The 17,586-nt window shown below is 33.6% G+C and overlaps 2 protein-coding genes across 4 annotated transcripts in view; both read left to right on the top strand.

The window, feature by feature from the left end:
- Window positions 1-3,890, top strand: part of LOC127709391 (uncharacterized) — an 84,235-nt gene extending 80,345 nt beyond the window's left edge. The window contains exons 7-8 of the transcript XR_007985627.1: window positions 530-1,557; window positions 3,035-3,890. The gene's annotated coding sequence lies outside the window, so the exon portion shown is untranslated. The remainder of the gene's footprint in view (window positions 1-529; window positions 1,558-3,034) is intronic.
- The window catches only part of LOC127709390 (glycoprotein 3-alpha-L-fucosyltransferase A-like), a 44,900-nt gene that overhangs the window by 18,723 nt on the left and 8,591 nt on the right, over window positions 1-17,586 (top strand). Inside the window, exon 1 of one of the 3 annotated variants that reach the window (XM_052214893.1) lies at window positions 6,100-6,211. The exons of 1 other annotated variant lie outside the window; for it this stretch is intronic. In XM_052214893.1, coding sequence (XP_052070853.1) covers window positions 6,199-6,211 — 13 coding nt within the window. In that variant the 5' untranslated portion in view covers window positions 6,100-6,198. Of the gene's footprint in view, window positions 1-6,099; window positions 6,212-7,255; window positions 7,377-17,586 lie in introns of those variants that run through there. One more of the 3 variants, XM_052214894.1, reaches the window with a different exon arrangement.

Consider the following 17,586-nt stretch of genomic DNA (forward strand, 5'->3'; position numbering starts at 1 on the left):
TTCATGACAATAACTTGTGTGTAAGTGTATGGATCTTTCTGAAATTGTACTACAAGGTTCCATATCACAAAGGGAAAGCTGGAATTGAGTTTGGGGGTAATTGCCCAAAACGTTTAGGAATAAGGGGCCAAAAAGGGGCCAAAAATAAGCATTTTTCTAGTTTCCAGACAATAACTTGTGTTCAAGTGTAAGGATCTCTCTGAAATTGTACTGCAAGGTACCATACCACAAAGGGAAGGCTGGGATTGATTTTGGGGGCAATTGCTTTAAAATTTTAGGAATTAGGGGCCAAAAAAGGGGCAAAAAACAAGAATTTTTCTAGTTTCATGACAATAACTTGTGTGTAAGTGTATGGATCTTTCTGAAATTGTACTACAAGGTTCCATATCACAAAGGGAAAGCTGGAATTGAGTTTGGGGGTAATTGCCCAAAATGTTTAGCAAAAAGGGGCCAAAAATAAGCATTTTTCTAGTTTCCAGACAATAACTTGTGTTCAAGTGTATGGATCTCTCTGAAATTGTACTGCAAGGTACCATACCACAAAGGGAAGGCTGGGATTGATTTTGGGGGTATTTGCCTCAAAATTTTAGGAATAAGGGGCCAAAAAGGGGCAAAAAACAAGCATTTTTCTAGTTTCAGGACAATAACTTGTGTGTAAGTGTATGGATCTTTCTGAAATTGTACTACAAGGTTCCATATCACAAAGGGAAAGCTGGGTTTGAGTTTGGGGGTAATTGCCCTAAACGTTTAGGAATTTGGGGCCAAAAAAACAAGCATTTTTCTAGTTTCCAGACAATAACTTGTGTATAAGTGTATGGATCTCTCTGAAATTGTACTGCAAGGTACCATACCACAAAGGGAAGGCTGGGATTGAGTTTGGGGTGATGAATCATAAGGGGGTTCAAAAAATTGGGGGGGATTTTTTTCCCCTTTTTTTCCTTTTTTTTTCTTTAAAATTTTCCATTTTAAATTGGTTATTTCTGATTTATATATAAAAGCAAATAATAATGATATGGTTTGAATAGGCAAATTAAAAAAATTTAAGTTCTTAGACCACATTCATTCTGTGTCAGAAACCTATGCTGTGTCAATTATTTAATCACAATCCAAATTCAGTGCTGTATCAAGCTTGAATGTTGTGTCCATACTTGCCCCAACTGTTCAGGGTTCGACCTCTGCGGTCGTATCAAGCTGCGCCCAGCGGAGCATTTTATTCATTTTATCAGATATAATAAGCATATGTCTACTTGTTGGTGTATGGAATGACTACAAGGTGTCATATAAAAATAAGAAGATGTCTGTCTGCCAAGTTTAATATTACTGTGACCTCATTTTCATAGAATATTGATAATATCAAGCAAAAATGATGAGCAAGACAAGATACAAATGATCCAAAATTGTCAGTTGCCTACTCATTATGTAATAGTAGTTATTGTCATTAAATGATAATGTTTACCCTTTTATGTGTAGGGCAAGAACATTAAAGATAAAGGGAAACTATAAACAAAAGAAATTATCAACAAAAGTAGATTTACAGACGTAAACAAAGCCTAAATGGTAAGTCCACTTCTATAAAAGTTATTGCCCTAGAATAATGATTATTATGAAAATAAGATGTGGTATGATAAATGAGAAAACTATCCACCAGAGTTCAATTAAGTGGATGTAAGCAATGCAATTACTTATTAGAGGCCAATGATGACCTGTAAATAATGACAGGCAATATATGGCAGGGTTGATATAAAAATAAGAAGCGGTACGATTGCCAATGAGACTTTTCTCCAATAGAGATCAAATGACATTAAATTTAACAAAATTAGTTCACTGTACAGCCTTCGACAATGAGCAAACCCTATACTGCATAGTAATCCATAAAAGGCCATGAAATATCAAATATAAAACAATTCAATAAGGGCATGCCGTCATTTAAAAAGGGCATTGTGTCTATCCATGCTAAACATGCTTGGGGGAAACACCATAAAGATGAAAGCTAAGTGCCTGATTTTTGCACAAAACAATAAACAAAAAACAAATATGATATATAGCAACAATTGACAACCACTGAATAATAGACCCCTGACTTGGGACAGATACTTACAAAATGTGGCATGGTTTAACATGTTTGCTGGCGCCAAATCCTCCTCTAATTAAGGACAGTGGTGTAAGTGTCAGTTCAATATAAATACTATAAAATCAGTTGAAAAGGTTTTTTTTCTGCTCTTAGGTCAGGTTATTTAAGGAATGACTATAATATTTTTTCTGTCTATGAAGAAATAACATCAAAAATGTGGTGCACACTGAATAACCCGCGTAGCGGGTTATTTTAAAGTGTGCACCACATTTTTTATGCAATTTCGAATAGACAGAAAAAATATTACAGTCATTTCTTATAATTTAATTCTAAATTCCATTTTAAACCGGAGTTAACCATGAAAAAACGTTGATGACGTCACAGTCACATGACAAAATTATGTCTATGAGCTGATAAACAAAACAACGTCAGCCAATCAGAAGACGCGTTACATCCAAAATTAAATTATTTTGATACATTCCCATTTTTATTCTCAATTTTATTAACTCATTAGAATGCAACAAAGCAGAAAAACAGCTACCAAAAACACAGACCGGATGTGGCTGGAAATTTATTCTTTCCCTTTAACAAAAAAGACTCAACATACAGATCTATTAGTACTCACAGTTACTGACAGCTAATTCAAAGCAAATATCAACTAATAAAATAAACATTTAGTGAGCACCCAACCCACCCCTAACCTGGGACAGTGGTTTTAATAACAGCACAACATTTGAACAAACTGTAAACATTTGTTGCAATTGGCTTAACTCGAAAGACTGCAACAAGGCACAAAAAACAACTAATATGAAAACCATAGACACAAAGCACTGAAATAAGAGTTCTTACAATTTTAAATATTCAAATGAAATTTTTATCAAAATGTACATAAACATGATAAAAAAGCCATTTTATTGCTGTATTTCTCTTCATTTATAATTTTTGAGTTTTGTGTATTTGTAGGTCAGACATCTTGGTTTTCATGATCATTATTCAACAGGTCAATACTGAACAGCAAACTTAAAGTTGATATTTTTTCTACATAGTGTGACTTTTTTATTAATTTGAAATGGAATGTGTTTTTTTTCCTACATAAGAAAGAGGAAATTTCAACATAATTACTATAAACAAAAAGGAGTCATATCATCATGATCATAGATGCTCAAGAACTTAATCATGTAAATGCAACAATGTAATTATCAATTGAAAGAAGGGAGGAATGAAAAAATATATTAGTATTTTGTTGTCCAAATGAACTTGCTTTGTCCACTCATTTAAATCGCTCCATCCAATAAAGATGTACTGAGGAAGATTTTTGAAGAACAGATTGCATGAATGTTTTGTCTTAGAATTGTAGGAATATTGTAGTGGATGAAATAATTTATTTACTTGACTCTTATATAGTGGGCTGAATAATTGTTCATAGCAAGCTGAAACAAGAAAACTAAAACTTAACAGGAAAAGTGTTTATTTTATAAATTTACAAATATAAATGTAATATTATGAACACCACAAAGAAATGAGATTCAAATCATTTGCATATTCATGTATTGCAATGGAACTATAACAAAGAAAACTTTACCTCATGAAAAGAGTAAACTATTAACTGTGCTTTGTCAATTTATTCAGTCAGAATATGAAATATTTTTTTCAGTTCTATTTTTCATAATAAAACAAAGAAGACAAAGATTTCAAATCAATATTTTTTTCTTTTATTAAGACGTCATCATTTTATTTCAGTTAAAGGATTTTATTTTTTGACTTTAAATATTATTATATTTCCAAAATAATAATAATCTTTATTGTCATATAAACAAATTAAAAACATGTTTGTAACAAAATGAAAAAAACCAAATGACACTCATATATATATTATAAACTTTTTACTACCAAACAGAATTCATTGTCACATACACATTACTGTATATTTATAATTTGAATTCCATAAGATTTTATTTTGTCCCATGGGATATTAAAAATCCCATGGGATAATTATAGTCCCATGGGATTTTTTTTGTCCCATGGGACAACAAATATCCCATGGGACTACAATTATCCCATGGGACCCCAAAAAATCCCATGGGATTTAACCAAAATCCCATGGGATAATGGTCAATCCCATGGGATTTGCCTTATCCCATGGGATATTGAAAATCCCATGTTTTTCTAAATCAAATTACAAAATATATATAATAATAACAGCAGAAAAGCAATGAAATTATTGAATCCCATGTAATTCCGCACATTTTGGTTATTTACACGACACTGTAGGTCTAAGGAGAGGCGGCGGCGGATTTGCAAATGAGTGTTTTGCAAATTAAAAGTGTCCAGTGTTTATAGATATACTAGTACACTGCTTACTGTTTTTTTGGGGGGATAACGGAAGTGCTATTTATGGATGATGTTCTATATTTAAATTTTTGTTACGCCCCCTATAAATATCTGACCAGTCCGGTTAATCAACCCAGACGGTTTATTTATATATGCGTCTGGGTAATCGAGATTAACAACCTCAGTGTTGCCAAACTAGTGATACAGTAGATAAACAACTTCGAACACACCGCCACCGAGGCCCGCTACCTTTGAACATAAGTGTGTATACTACTGACTGCCTTTTATAAACTTTACTAGACTATGTCATCTATTTCAATTTTTATGTATAATAATTAATTCATATTGATATTCAATATTTTTTTATATAATTACTTCCTTTTAAAATTGAATTGATGATGCAGATCGGAATGTTGTTTACATTTTAAACTTTAAATAATTTATCTTCCAAATTTATTTTGTATGAATAGATCGAAATTCGAAACTGTAGAATTTCAACTAAAGTACTGTATCATATATCTTAGGTTTAAAAGACATAAACGTAATTGATTAAAAGTTTTTGTATCGCTTTACATAAAGGTAGACATTTGTGGGTTTTCTTGATTGTTTTCCTTTTTACAAGTTGATTCATGACAAGATTAGAATTTCTGTGTATCCTGGATATGATCATGGGACCCTGCATTCGCCTCTCTACCGACAGTGTTACGGTTCCTCCAAATTTTTTGCAATGGAGCAGCCCCGGAATGATCACTCTAGGCAGTTTTTGGATGAAACTATAATTTTGCCAAAATCTGTTGAAATCGCAGTTTTTTTGTATCTTTTATTATCTATAATGTGGTCAATTGTTCGGGGAAAAAAGCCAAAATGATATTGAAACTTCTAAGCACGCTTATCATTTTTCTTACTGTAAACATTAGTAAATATAAATGGAATTTTAGAAATTTGACTTGCTGTGAAATAAATTCAGGATAATTGGCGCTTTTTATTTGTCACCGAATTCCTTTTTGGGTACATATTAGTAACAGTAGTTTTCTTGATTAAAAAATATCAATATCAAAAACGTCGAAATGCACAATGTTACATGTAAAGCAACAATATGTCAAAAGTAAAATCACAAAAATACCGAACCCCGAGGAAATTCAAAAAGGAAAGTCCCTAATCAAACGGCAAAACCAAAAGCCCAAACACATCAAACGAATGGATAACAACTGTCATATTCCTGACTTGGTACAGGCATTTTCTAATGTAGAAAATGGTGGATTAAACCTGGTTTTAAAGCTAGCTAAACCTCTCACTTGTATGACAGTCGCATTAAATTCCATTATATTGACAACGATGTGTGAACAAAATAATTTTCACTACCAACACGGTAACAGTTCATACAGTTAATGGTCCATGTATTGTTTAAAACAGAAATTTAAGTAACAACAACATATTAACAACTGTTTTTTAACAGATTGATTTTTAAGAAAATCTATTATAATTGGTTTTAGGCTATTGGATGATTTTAAGACAATTTGAAGAACGTTATTAGTCGATTTTACATGCTTTATATACAAATGCACACATGTTGTTGAGGAATTTACTCAAACAAATTTCAGAAATAAAAGATTTTTTTTAGTTATATTTAAATTGACAAAATTGTATGGAAAATTCGTGACATGATATGAAAAAATCACTGAAGCAATAATTATGGTATAAATTATATTGTACATGACTTTTGTATGTAACAGATACTAGAAAATTAACGATACTTAATAGCCTTACACAGATGAAAACACGCACTAGTATATCAAATGGCTAGATTTCGTAAGTTTTGCTTCACATTTAATCCGTTTTAAAAGTTGAACGAACAATTTGAATTTTCGCCAATTGTGAATGTTATGATTATTATTTATATGTTTAGTGTCTTTTAGCTCGAAGAACCGTTTATGACTTATAATTCCAACTAAAAGATACAATCTTACACATACATATTGAAATTGGCGAATGTCTCGTCAATGAATGTAAGGATCTGTGCATAAGTTTTGTTTAAACGGATTAAATGACGTAAAAACTAACCAAAGATATTAGGCTAGATACATATTCTCGGTCTATAATTTGGGACATCAGACGCGTAAAAACTGTCTCAATGTTTCATCGAAAATTATTTTTTGAGCCACAATTTGATTTGATATCAGGTTTTTTAGGGTAAAATTAATAAATTGGATTAACCGAAGGATATCAAGCAAAAGAATTAATTTGTATATGAAAAACTATTTATAGAAGTTCTTCCATTAAGGATTTTTTTTAAATGTCCTTGCTATACAGTTTCGGGTGACTATAACTCTTCCAAACTCTATTTAAAAGACATTTTTTTGTCTCATTAGTTATTTATACATTTTGGTTAATTGTTCGTCAAAAACCCGAAATGTTATTGAAACTTTTAAGCACGCTAATCATTTACCTTACGTCCTGAATATGCATGAAATATTTGCCACTGGACGTTAAGCAACCAACAATCAATCAATCAATCATTTACCTTACTGTGAATTTAAGTAAATAAGATAATATACCGGTAAATGGACTTTTAGAAAATTGCCCTGCTTTGAAATAAATTCAGGCAAAAATGCGTTTTTGATTTGTCCAAACGAAAAGGGAATGTACGCAAATAGTGTATACTCGGACCAATTGGCCATACCTTTTTTATGAACTCTCAACTTCCCTTTGACCCCCTCCCCACCCCCAAAAAAACCCCAGTTTGTTCTATCACTTAGTTTATTAAAGAAACTCATCACACGATCCTTGATTTTATTTGTTGATGAGTTTATATCATTCTTCTTTCCAGTCTAATTACAGTCGTTTAAATAAAATTTAATGCACACAGGTGTAAAGCATAGATTTTAAAAACCTTAGGTAGACTGTGCAACGTGTGTTTGTATGTGTACTGAGATTTGTAAATAAGATAAGGGGCTTATCTCGTTCGACTTAACAGGTAGTACATATATTTCTTTCTTATTTACCTCTATTCAGTATAATCTATTTTTATATGATTTTTGTTGATTTTTAATTTGTTCATAGCGTATTACAGTCTACTTTTAAAATTAAAAAACTGTTTTCTACTATTATGAAGTAAGTATAATCAATTGAAGCTATAAAGCAATGACACACATTTTTTTAACTTCCTTTGTCTCAACATGCTCAAGGACAAATTGTTAAATATAAAAATAAGGAGATGTATATTATATGAGTTAGAAATAATACTATAAATAAAAGTCAAAATATTTCTTGTTTAGATAGTTTAGATAATTTATTCAAATTTATGAAAGCGGTATGGTAACTTAATTCTGTAATATCGTATCACTTAGTCAAATTAGAAACGTAAAGCTACAATCACGGTGTTTTCAAGAAGCTTAATATATACAATAAATAAATGTTTTAACTTATTCATTTTCAAAGAATACAAATTGTAATATGTTGATTATTCATGCTTGTACATCCGAAAGCAATGCGAGGTTACCTCTATCCGACGGACATTTCTTTTTCCTGCATATTTTCTAAAAAGAACTAAAATCCACCACAATCTATTTAAATTGCAGTTATGCATTCACTAATATAATTCATAATTTAAAAGAATTTATCATTAGGTTTTTATAACAATAGATATTTATAAGTATAATTTATCATGATACAGCTAAACCCTTAAAGTCAAAATATCGAGCATGGGCAAGGTGAAACAACATCCTCCTGTTGGTCGTTACAAATCTGACTTAAAGTGTCGGAACGTTTGGTATTTTCATTTACGTTTATCGTCTTTGATACGCATGTTATATATGCCACTGGACGTTAATCCCCAATTACTTTTAATAATTCGTTGTATAATTGACAAATATGCATCCATTTTATTATTACATAGTTCCCATACATGTATCTTACAGTTCTACATAAATATGGGCGTTACCTTACATGTAGCACGAAAGAGTCAATATATATGTATATCAATCAATAAATCAATAAATCAGGTTTTTTTTCTCTTCAAAGCCAACTTTATAGCTTACTAAACGGTGTGGGTTTTGCTCATTGTTGAAAGCCGTGCGGTGATCTATAGTTGCTTATAACCACGTCATTTGAACTCTATTTGGATAGATGTCCCATTGGTAATCATATCACATCTTCTTATTTTTATCTTTTTCATAAAAGCGCGTGCACCAACTTATACTATAAAATATTATAATTTTTGTATTTACAATTTCGTGGTACTTTTCTCCGACGCGGTGTGTATTGTTCTGACTACTAATGTTGGACTGACTGCTGGACGTTACACAGCTATTTACCAATAACTCGATCAACCATTTGCAATTATATAATTCATGATATTCCACTGTATGTTAAATTTGATAGCTTAATCAATATATGATGTGTTGAGACCATTCCACGTGACATTGAACAAAACTTAATATTCATTATTAAGAAGTTAATAGCTAGGGGCTGATAGCTGCTAGGGTCAATTCTGTCCTTGGGAATGGTTATGATTCGATATCGTTTCTTATCCATCTAGGAGTATGTTCATTATAATTACAAAGATACACTGCTGTTAAAAATACAGTTGAATTTTTATGAAAGACCAGACCATGTCCATGTAGTCCTATTTCCTCTTATTGTAAGATTGACAAAAGTGCCTGTTTTTCTTAATGAGATCGATTTCAAACATAATATCTGTTAATAAATTAACAAATTTTAGATTTACTTTTTGAATAAGAATCAGGGCCTGAAATGAATGTCCAATTTTGTTTTTAAACGCCGTGTTTGCTTACTTTTATCAAATTGATTTACATGAGACAGTGATATATCGTTACAAGTTTGAGATCCATGTACATTCTATACAAGTCATGTAACCTAGTTTTTATATAATCAGTCATTGTTAAATTTCGCTAGTGTTTTAGTGACTAAAAAGAAAAAAGATTTTGTTAGGTACACAAATCCGGTTTTATCACGATCAAACGGTCTTACTAATAAGATTTAAAATATGGAATTCAGTGAAAATGTTATAACTTGTCATTATTCACCACTTACTTTTGCTTGGGTTGATTTGAAGAGATAACGACGACATAATGAAATTGAAAACTGCAATTTTATATTAGGACAGCAAATTTGTATACATTTCATATCATGTATGAGGGTCAGAATGGGGGTCCTTCATTTCTTTATATAAATTTTTTTAGGCCATTTATCTCTTTTTTTAATCTATTTTGTCCATATTTTCTATTCTTTATATTTATACAGGTCATTATTCTCTTGGTTTTTTTTTTTAATTTTTGCCTATTTTGTCCATCATTTATTGTTTTGTCCCATTTTTCTGTAATCTTGTTCCATTAATCTCTATTCTGTAAACCCCATACAGACCCTCTTACAATGTTGACAACTTTTTAACTTTCTGTTCTTCGACTAATGAATGTCTGCCTTAAAAACCCCTAATACCCCAAACATGTGTCCCACAAGTTATTGAATGATTAGGCACCTACAAACATGTTAGAAGCCGCCACATTTTTAAGGGTCTGTGCAAACCTTGGAACCTATGGATCGTTCTGTCAAGTCATTGATGGATTTATCATTATTAAAATGATTAATTAATATCCTCTGTTTACTGTGAATTGGGACTTTACCAAATGAAAGACACAGAAGAATGATTCAGTTTTGGTTTAAAATATTGAATATTGATAACTGTATATTGAAAGCATGTTATGAAGACATGTTGGACAGTTCATTTAAAAACCTAACGACAAAATGAATTGGGCAAGTTCAGTCAGAGATATTTTATGTAAATATGAATTTCATGATAAATAAGTCTAAATTGTAAACAACGTTCAAACCTATGATTGCGTTGGATAAAAACCGCAATTTTTATACGTGTGCATGCAAAACAAATTTCTTGGTAGAGGGGTCTAAATACAGCACAAACAACATTTTCCAAAAGACCAAAAAAGTGAAAAGGTATATTTAAACAAAACGCATTTGACTAACAGGACGAACAACGGATGTTCTTAAACCCTGCTGACTGCCATTGGCGATTGCCAAATAAACGGATCACAAGTTGTAACAAAATGGATCTTTATTATTAATTTAATACCAAACAGAAAACAATAAACTTGCAAAAAAAATGGTATACCGCAAAGATGAGGTGCAAAAATTTGTACACCATATCCGGATTTCGACAATTAATGTCTCTTCAGTGATGTTAGGAATCGAAACGGTATTTGGAAGGCCATATAATTTATCTCAATTTTCATGATATATAGCCAAAGCGTAACTAATGTTGATAATTATATTTATACATGCCCTTAAACAAAGAATGAAATATACCATTATTACCGACGTTAACGCGTTTTTAAACAATTCATATCGATTTAATGATACATATAATTATGTGATACAGACATATTGCAATTTTACTTAGATAGACCTGTTTATAAAATCAGTATTGTATATGTAATTAAACCATTTCTCTGACGTCAGTCTATTGTTCTTACTGTAGACTATTTTTTTTAGAAATCAACTGACCACTGTATTAACTAAAGTTAACTTATAATCGTGCCACTTGCGACTTTTTTACCTCTCCAAAATGAATTATAAGGCTCGAACTTCCGCGCATTTTCTTCAATAAACATTATTGTAATCGGTCCATGTATTAAACAACTCGACCACGATTGTAGGCAACACTATTTGATAACTTATACTCTAAGGGCATGATTGGAAAGTTTTGTCCAAACACAACAGAAACATATAAAATAAAATTGTCTTATGTCTCTAATCATACCGACAAACAGTATTGCTGTCTCGTCGAGTTTCTTATCACCATGGTTGACTGGAGAATTAAAATATGGTCATCTTGGTCATCTTGGTCTTTTTCCGACAGCCAGTACACCCCTTGCCAAATTGGGACGTCCGTTTGGTTGTGCCGGATGTAGAAAATACACAGCCAATTTTGGTCAGCATGGAGACATTAAATCCAATACCTCGTGTAGAGAGAATACCACGCTCCCTGCACGGTAAGAACCTTTGCAACAACTCTTTGGGGTCGGTAGGTGGCTTTTTGGTAGTCATGATTTCTGTCCCTATCCAATATATCCTAATTTTTCCAGTGGCAGTCTAATTTACTAACAGCCATCCCGTCGACCCTCATTACAGGACCTACCTATTGTATTAATTAAGTCTCCCAAACGAAGTTTGGGAAGACTTATTGTTTTTGCTCAGTTCTTATTAAGTCTCCCAAACGAAGTTTGGGAAGACTTATTGTTTTTGCTCAGTTCTTATTATTATTATTATTCTTCTTCCTCTTCCTCTTCCTCTTCCGCCGCTTTTAAATTTGAACTTGTCCGCACCCGTTCTCCAAAACCGCTTGTCAGATTAACTTAGGGTTTCACAATATGTTAGACTAACATGTCTAGTGGTGCAATCAGGGTTTTGTTTGTGCAATGGGGTTTATAAAGGGGTACTTTGAGGGGCAAAAAGAAAAGAGGGTTTTACTATAGAACCCTATGGGATTTTATTTTTTTTAATTTTCAAATGATTATAAATTGAAAACCGTTTGTAATAGACACAATCTTTTTAATTGAAAATGTTCTAAATGATAAAACCCATTAAATGAAATACAGGGTTAGTCCCCAGGGGTCACCCCCACCCCCTGCCATTTAAGAAAGTTCTAATACCTTGTAAATGGTCGAGATCCCCACCCCTAAACCATATATATTCTGGTTTGTCATGCTAAGATGGTTTGAATGATATACAGTGTTAGTCCCCAGGGGTCATCCCGACCCCCTGCCATTTGAGAAAGTTGTAATATCTTGTAAATGGTCGAGATCCCCACCCCTAAACCATATATATTCTGGTTTGTCATGATAATGCACATGAAATGAAATACAGGGTTAGTCCCCAGGGGTCACCCCCACCCCATGCCATTTAAGAAAGTTCTAATATCTTGTAAGTGGTCAAGATCCCCACCCCTAAACCATATATATTCTGGTTTGTCATGCTAAGATGGTTTGAATGATATACAGGGTTAGTCCCCAGGGGTCATCCCAACCCCCTGCCATTTGAGAAAGTTGTAATATCTTGTAAATGGTCGAGATCCCCACCCCTAAACCATATATATTCTGGTTTGTCATGATAAAGCAAATCAAATGAAATACAGGGTTAGTCCCCAGGGGTCACCCCACCCTATGCCATTTAAGAAAGTTCTAATATCTTGTAAGTGGTCAAGATCCCCACCCCTAAACCATATATATTCTGGTTTGTCATGCTAAGATGGTTTGAATGATATACAGGGTTAGTCCCCAGGGGTCATCCTGACCCCCTGCCATTTGAGAAAGTTGTAATATCTTGTAAATGGTCGAGATCCCCACCCCTAAACCATATATATTCTTGTTTGTCATGATAAAGCAAATCAAATGAAATACAGGGTTAGTCCCCAGGGATCATCCCGACCCCCTGCCATTTGAGAAAGTTGTAATATCATGTAAATGGTCGAGATCCCCACCCCTAAACCATATATATTCTGGTTTGTCATGCCAATATGATTTGAATGATATACAGGGTTAGTCCCCAGGCATCACTAATGCATATAACTTTACTGGACCAAACCAATTTTCACTAGACTTTGCCCAATATCAGGCGACCCTGGGAATTACGAATTATGGGAGCTTCGTTTGGGAGACTTCGTAACAGCATCCTGTTACAATCATTTCTTGTTATTATTATTATTCTTCTTCCTCTTCCTCTTCCTCTTCCGCCGCTTTTAAATTTGAACTTGTCCGCACCCGTTCTCCAAAACCGCTTGTCAGATTAAGTTAGGGTTTCACAATATGTTAGACTAACATGTCTAGTGGTGCAATCAGGGTTTTGTTTGTGCAATGGGGTTTATAAAGGGGTACTTTGAGGGGCAAAAACATAAGAGGGTTTTACTATAGAACCCTATGGGATTTTATTTTTTAAAATTTTCAAATGATTATAAATTGAAAACCGTTTGTGATAGACACAATCTTTTTAATTGAAAATGTTCTAAATGATAAAACCCATTAAATGAAATACAGGGTTAGTCCCCAGGGGTCACCCCCACCCCCTGCCATTTAAGAATGTTCTAATACCTTGTAAGTGGTCAAGATCCCCACCCCTAAACCATATATATTCTGGTTTGTCATGCTAAGATGGTTTGAATGATATACAGGATTAGTCCCCAGGGGTCATCGCCACCCCATGCCATTTGAGAAAGTTCTAATATCTTGTAAATGGTCGAGATCCCCACCCCTAAACCATATATATTCTGGTTTGTCATGCTAAGATAGTTTGAATGATATACAGGGTTAGTCCCCAGGGGTCATCCTGACCCCCTGCCATTTGAAAAAGTTCTAACATCTTGTAAATGGTCGAGATCCCCACCCCTAAACCATGTATATTCTGGTTTGTCATGATAATGCACATGAAATGAAATACAGGGTTAGTCCCCAGGGGTCACCCCCACCCCATGCCATTCAAGAAAGTTCTAATATCTTGTAAGTGGTCAAGATCCCCACCCCTAAACCATATATATTCTTGTTTGTCATGCTAAGATGGTTTGAATGATATACAAAGTTAGTCCCCAGGGGTCATCCCGACCCCCTGCCATTTGAGAAAGTTCTAATATCTTGTAAATGGTCGAGATCCCCACCCCTAAACCATATATATTCTTGTTTGTCATGATAAAGCAAATCAAATGAAATACAGGGTTAGTCCCCAGGGGTCACTCCCACCCTATGCCATTTAAGAAAGTTCTAATATCTTGTAAGTGGTCAAGATCCCCACCCCTAAACCATATATATTCTTGTTTGTCATGCTAAGATGGTTTGAATGATATACAGGGTTAGTCCCCAGGGGTCATCCCGACCCCCTGCCATTTGAGAAAGTTCTAATATCTTGTAAATGGTCCAGATCCCCACCCCTAAACCATATATATTCTGGTTTGTCATGCTAAGATGGTTTGAATGATATACAGGGTTAGTCCCCAGGGGTCATCCCCACCCCCTGCCATTTGAGAAAGTTCTATCTTGTAAATGGTCGAGATCCCCACCACTAAACCATATATATTCTGGTTTGTCATGCCAAGATGATTTGAATGATATACAGGGTTAGTCCCCAGGCATCACTAATGCATATAACTTTACTGGACCAAACCAATTTTCACTGGACTTTGCTCAATGTCAGGCGACCATGGGAATTACGAATTATGGGAGCTTCGTTTGGGAGACTTCGTAACAGCATCCTGTTACAATCATTTCTTGTTGTTTATAGTTCTGAACATGCATGAAATATTTGCCACTTGACGTTAGGCAAACAACAATCAATCAATCAATCCTCATTTAAGAAATAAAAAGTATGTCTTATTTTTTTTTCATCTTAAGGCCCGCTGTTTTTATCAAAGTTTGTTGATGGATTGTTTGATAGTGACAATCCAAACTCCGTACAGTGATCGTTTCCGTTCCGGAACTATTTTCCTTTACTATGCGGATCGGAGCTGGAATTGCCGGGGAGTTTGATAGTGACAACCGTCAAAGAAAACTTTGATCAAAATCTTTGACGGACTTGGATGGAATAGAATCTCATTCTATTTTTCTTGAAACTTGGATGGACTTGGACGGGAATTATCCAATCACGTGCACAGTGCAGTTTTTCTTTTCACCAAGTTTTTGATAAAAAAAAACTTTGATAGTGACAACAGATGTATTGGACCAAGTTTACGTGGTCAAAGAAAACTTTGACCAAGTTAACTTTGATAGTAACAATTTAATTTAATTGTTGTTTTCATTTGTCTGTTGATTTATTTTTATTGTAGGGATTATTTGTTATCTTAGGGAAGATAGCGTTTTACAATCGACTATTTTCCTAATACCGATTTTTGACTTCGACAAATTTAAAAATACATGTAACATCGCAAATATACTGTTAAAAGCAAACATTGAAAATTTCGTTAATATTTATGCATGTCTACCTTCTGGCGAGTGAAGATAATAGTCTAATAGAGATCACGTGTTCTATAAACATGTATCACGTGATCCTCGATGCAGATTCCCGGCTAATTGTTGCCAACTAAAGATCACTCATGCATATGTACAGATACATATGATAGTATCATATAGTAATTTACATATGATTAACTTTTATCAAAAATCATCAAAAAACCGGTTTGTCATCTTTCATTTATTTTATTCGAGCGTTCAACAATTTTATCATTTGAAATTGATATTTAGTTTTGTTAGATTCTTTTCTATCTGTCTCTGTTTGTTAACCTCTACTTGAAAGTTAAAGGGTGATTTTCTTTATCTAAATTATTGATAGAAAGAAGATAAATAAAATATTACGAAAATATAACACATAACGAGACATGTCAGAATTTATTAACTTTGCTAACTGAAAAGATCAAGTAATTGAAAACATTACAGTTTCATATATAGCATTTTTTAAAACTTGCATATTATATTTATTGAGGTCTTTAGATGGCATGTCGGTAACTGCTAGTACTCCTTTGTTAATTTAATATGTTAATCATTGTCATTTTGTTTAGTTTCTTCTGTTTCCTATTTTAACATCCGACTCGGACTTCTTTTAAACTGATCTTTACTGTGCGTATTGCTGTGTGTTTGTTTATTCCACACTGAATTGGCTAGAGGTAAAGGGGAGGGTTGAGATCTCACAAACCCTGCCGCATATTTGCGCCTGTCCAAATGCAGGATCCTCTAGCCTTTGTTAGTCTTGTGTGATTTTTTAATTTTGGTTCCTTTATTTGTTTCAGAGTTTAGTGTGGCGTCCATTTCGCTGAACTAGTATGCATTATTGAATTGTTTAGGGGCCAACTGAAGCCCGACTTCGGTTGCGGGATTTTCTCGCTGCGTTAAAGACCCATTGATGGCCTTAGGCGGTTTTTTGCTCTTTGGTCGGGTTGTTGTCTCTTAGACACATTCCCCATTTCCATTTGCAATGATTTACAGTGAAGAGGTGCTGCAATATTCTATTTATATTTAATATCCTCTGGTCTCGAGTGTGCCTGCGTATTGATATTGTATCATATGGTTTATAAGTTACTATAAATAAATCAAAATTATATTATCATCATGATTGTATGGGCACCGTTTTTGAATCTGTTCTTTGCAACCTAAAAGTTTGAATTTCAAAGTCGATAAAAGTATTTAATCAACACAATAATGCATCTTGAGACATTTTGAAAAAAATAATACACTTTTAATTGAAGAAAAAAGTTAGTTCCTGAAACACTACGAAAATACTCAAAACGATCAGGCAATTAAGTGGTATGTTGATAAACTCCATTAAACTAAAATGTACGTTGCGCCGTGAGGTCAATCCGGTGTATTGCTATCGCCTAAATTTCCATTATGCAAATTAGTTTTGGGTTTTCAACCGATCTATAAAAATTATAGATCCGCGGACATTATCTAGTGCAAAATAACATTCCTTATCGCTGGTTTTAAATTCCTTTTTTTCAATGGATACTCCAAAAAAAAAAATTTTTTAAACACAAATTAATAATATTAAAATGTTTTGTCGTTAGAAATATTAATATATAAGTCAAACAATCTTTAATATCTATGACGTACCGAAAAATTTATGTTGCGGATGAATACCACGAATGCGCATTCATCAAGAGCGAGCTTGAAAGAAACAGGAGAGGCGATCAATACAGGAAATTATACACAGAAAGGCAAACGCCTGAATCTGACAGATAAAGGTCAATCTGTCGACACAAAAAGTACCCGTATGTAAAATGTTTACGCCCTCCTATAATTTTTTCTACGGCATCTTTGAGAATGATGTTCCGCTGACTGACCTAAAAAGGGGGGGCGCGTTCCAGTCATGCTTCAGTGATCCCCTATATAAGCAACCAATTTTTTCCCACAAAAGGGAGGGGGCCGCCCCCCCTCCCCCCTCCCTGGATCCGCATATATAATACACCTTGCCTAAGAAATAGGTCTAACTAGGTTCAGGGATTTCCTTTACTAGGTCCTTATTAAAAAAAAATGAGGTTGTAATGATGTAAATTACCATATTTACATTACAGCATTTTTTTGCATTTGATATTTTTCATATACATGTATGTACAAAGAGAACAAAAGAGTATATATGAACATACATGAGTTTAATTCCCACCCTAGGCATTAATTTTA

The sequence above is a fragment of the Mytilus californianus genome, unplaced genomic scaffold, assembly GCF_021869535.1.
Source record: "Mytilus californianus isolate M0D057914Y unplaced genomic scaffold, xbMytCali1.0.p SCAF_7, whole genome shotgun sequence".
In the NCBI taxonomy this organism is placed as follows: domain Eukaryota; kingdom Metazoa; phylum Mollusca; class Bivalvia; order Mytilida; family Mytilidae; genus Mytilus; species Mytilus californianus.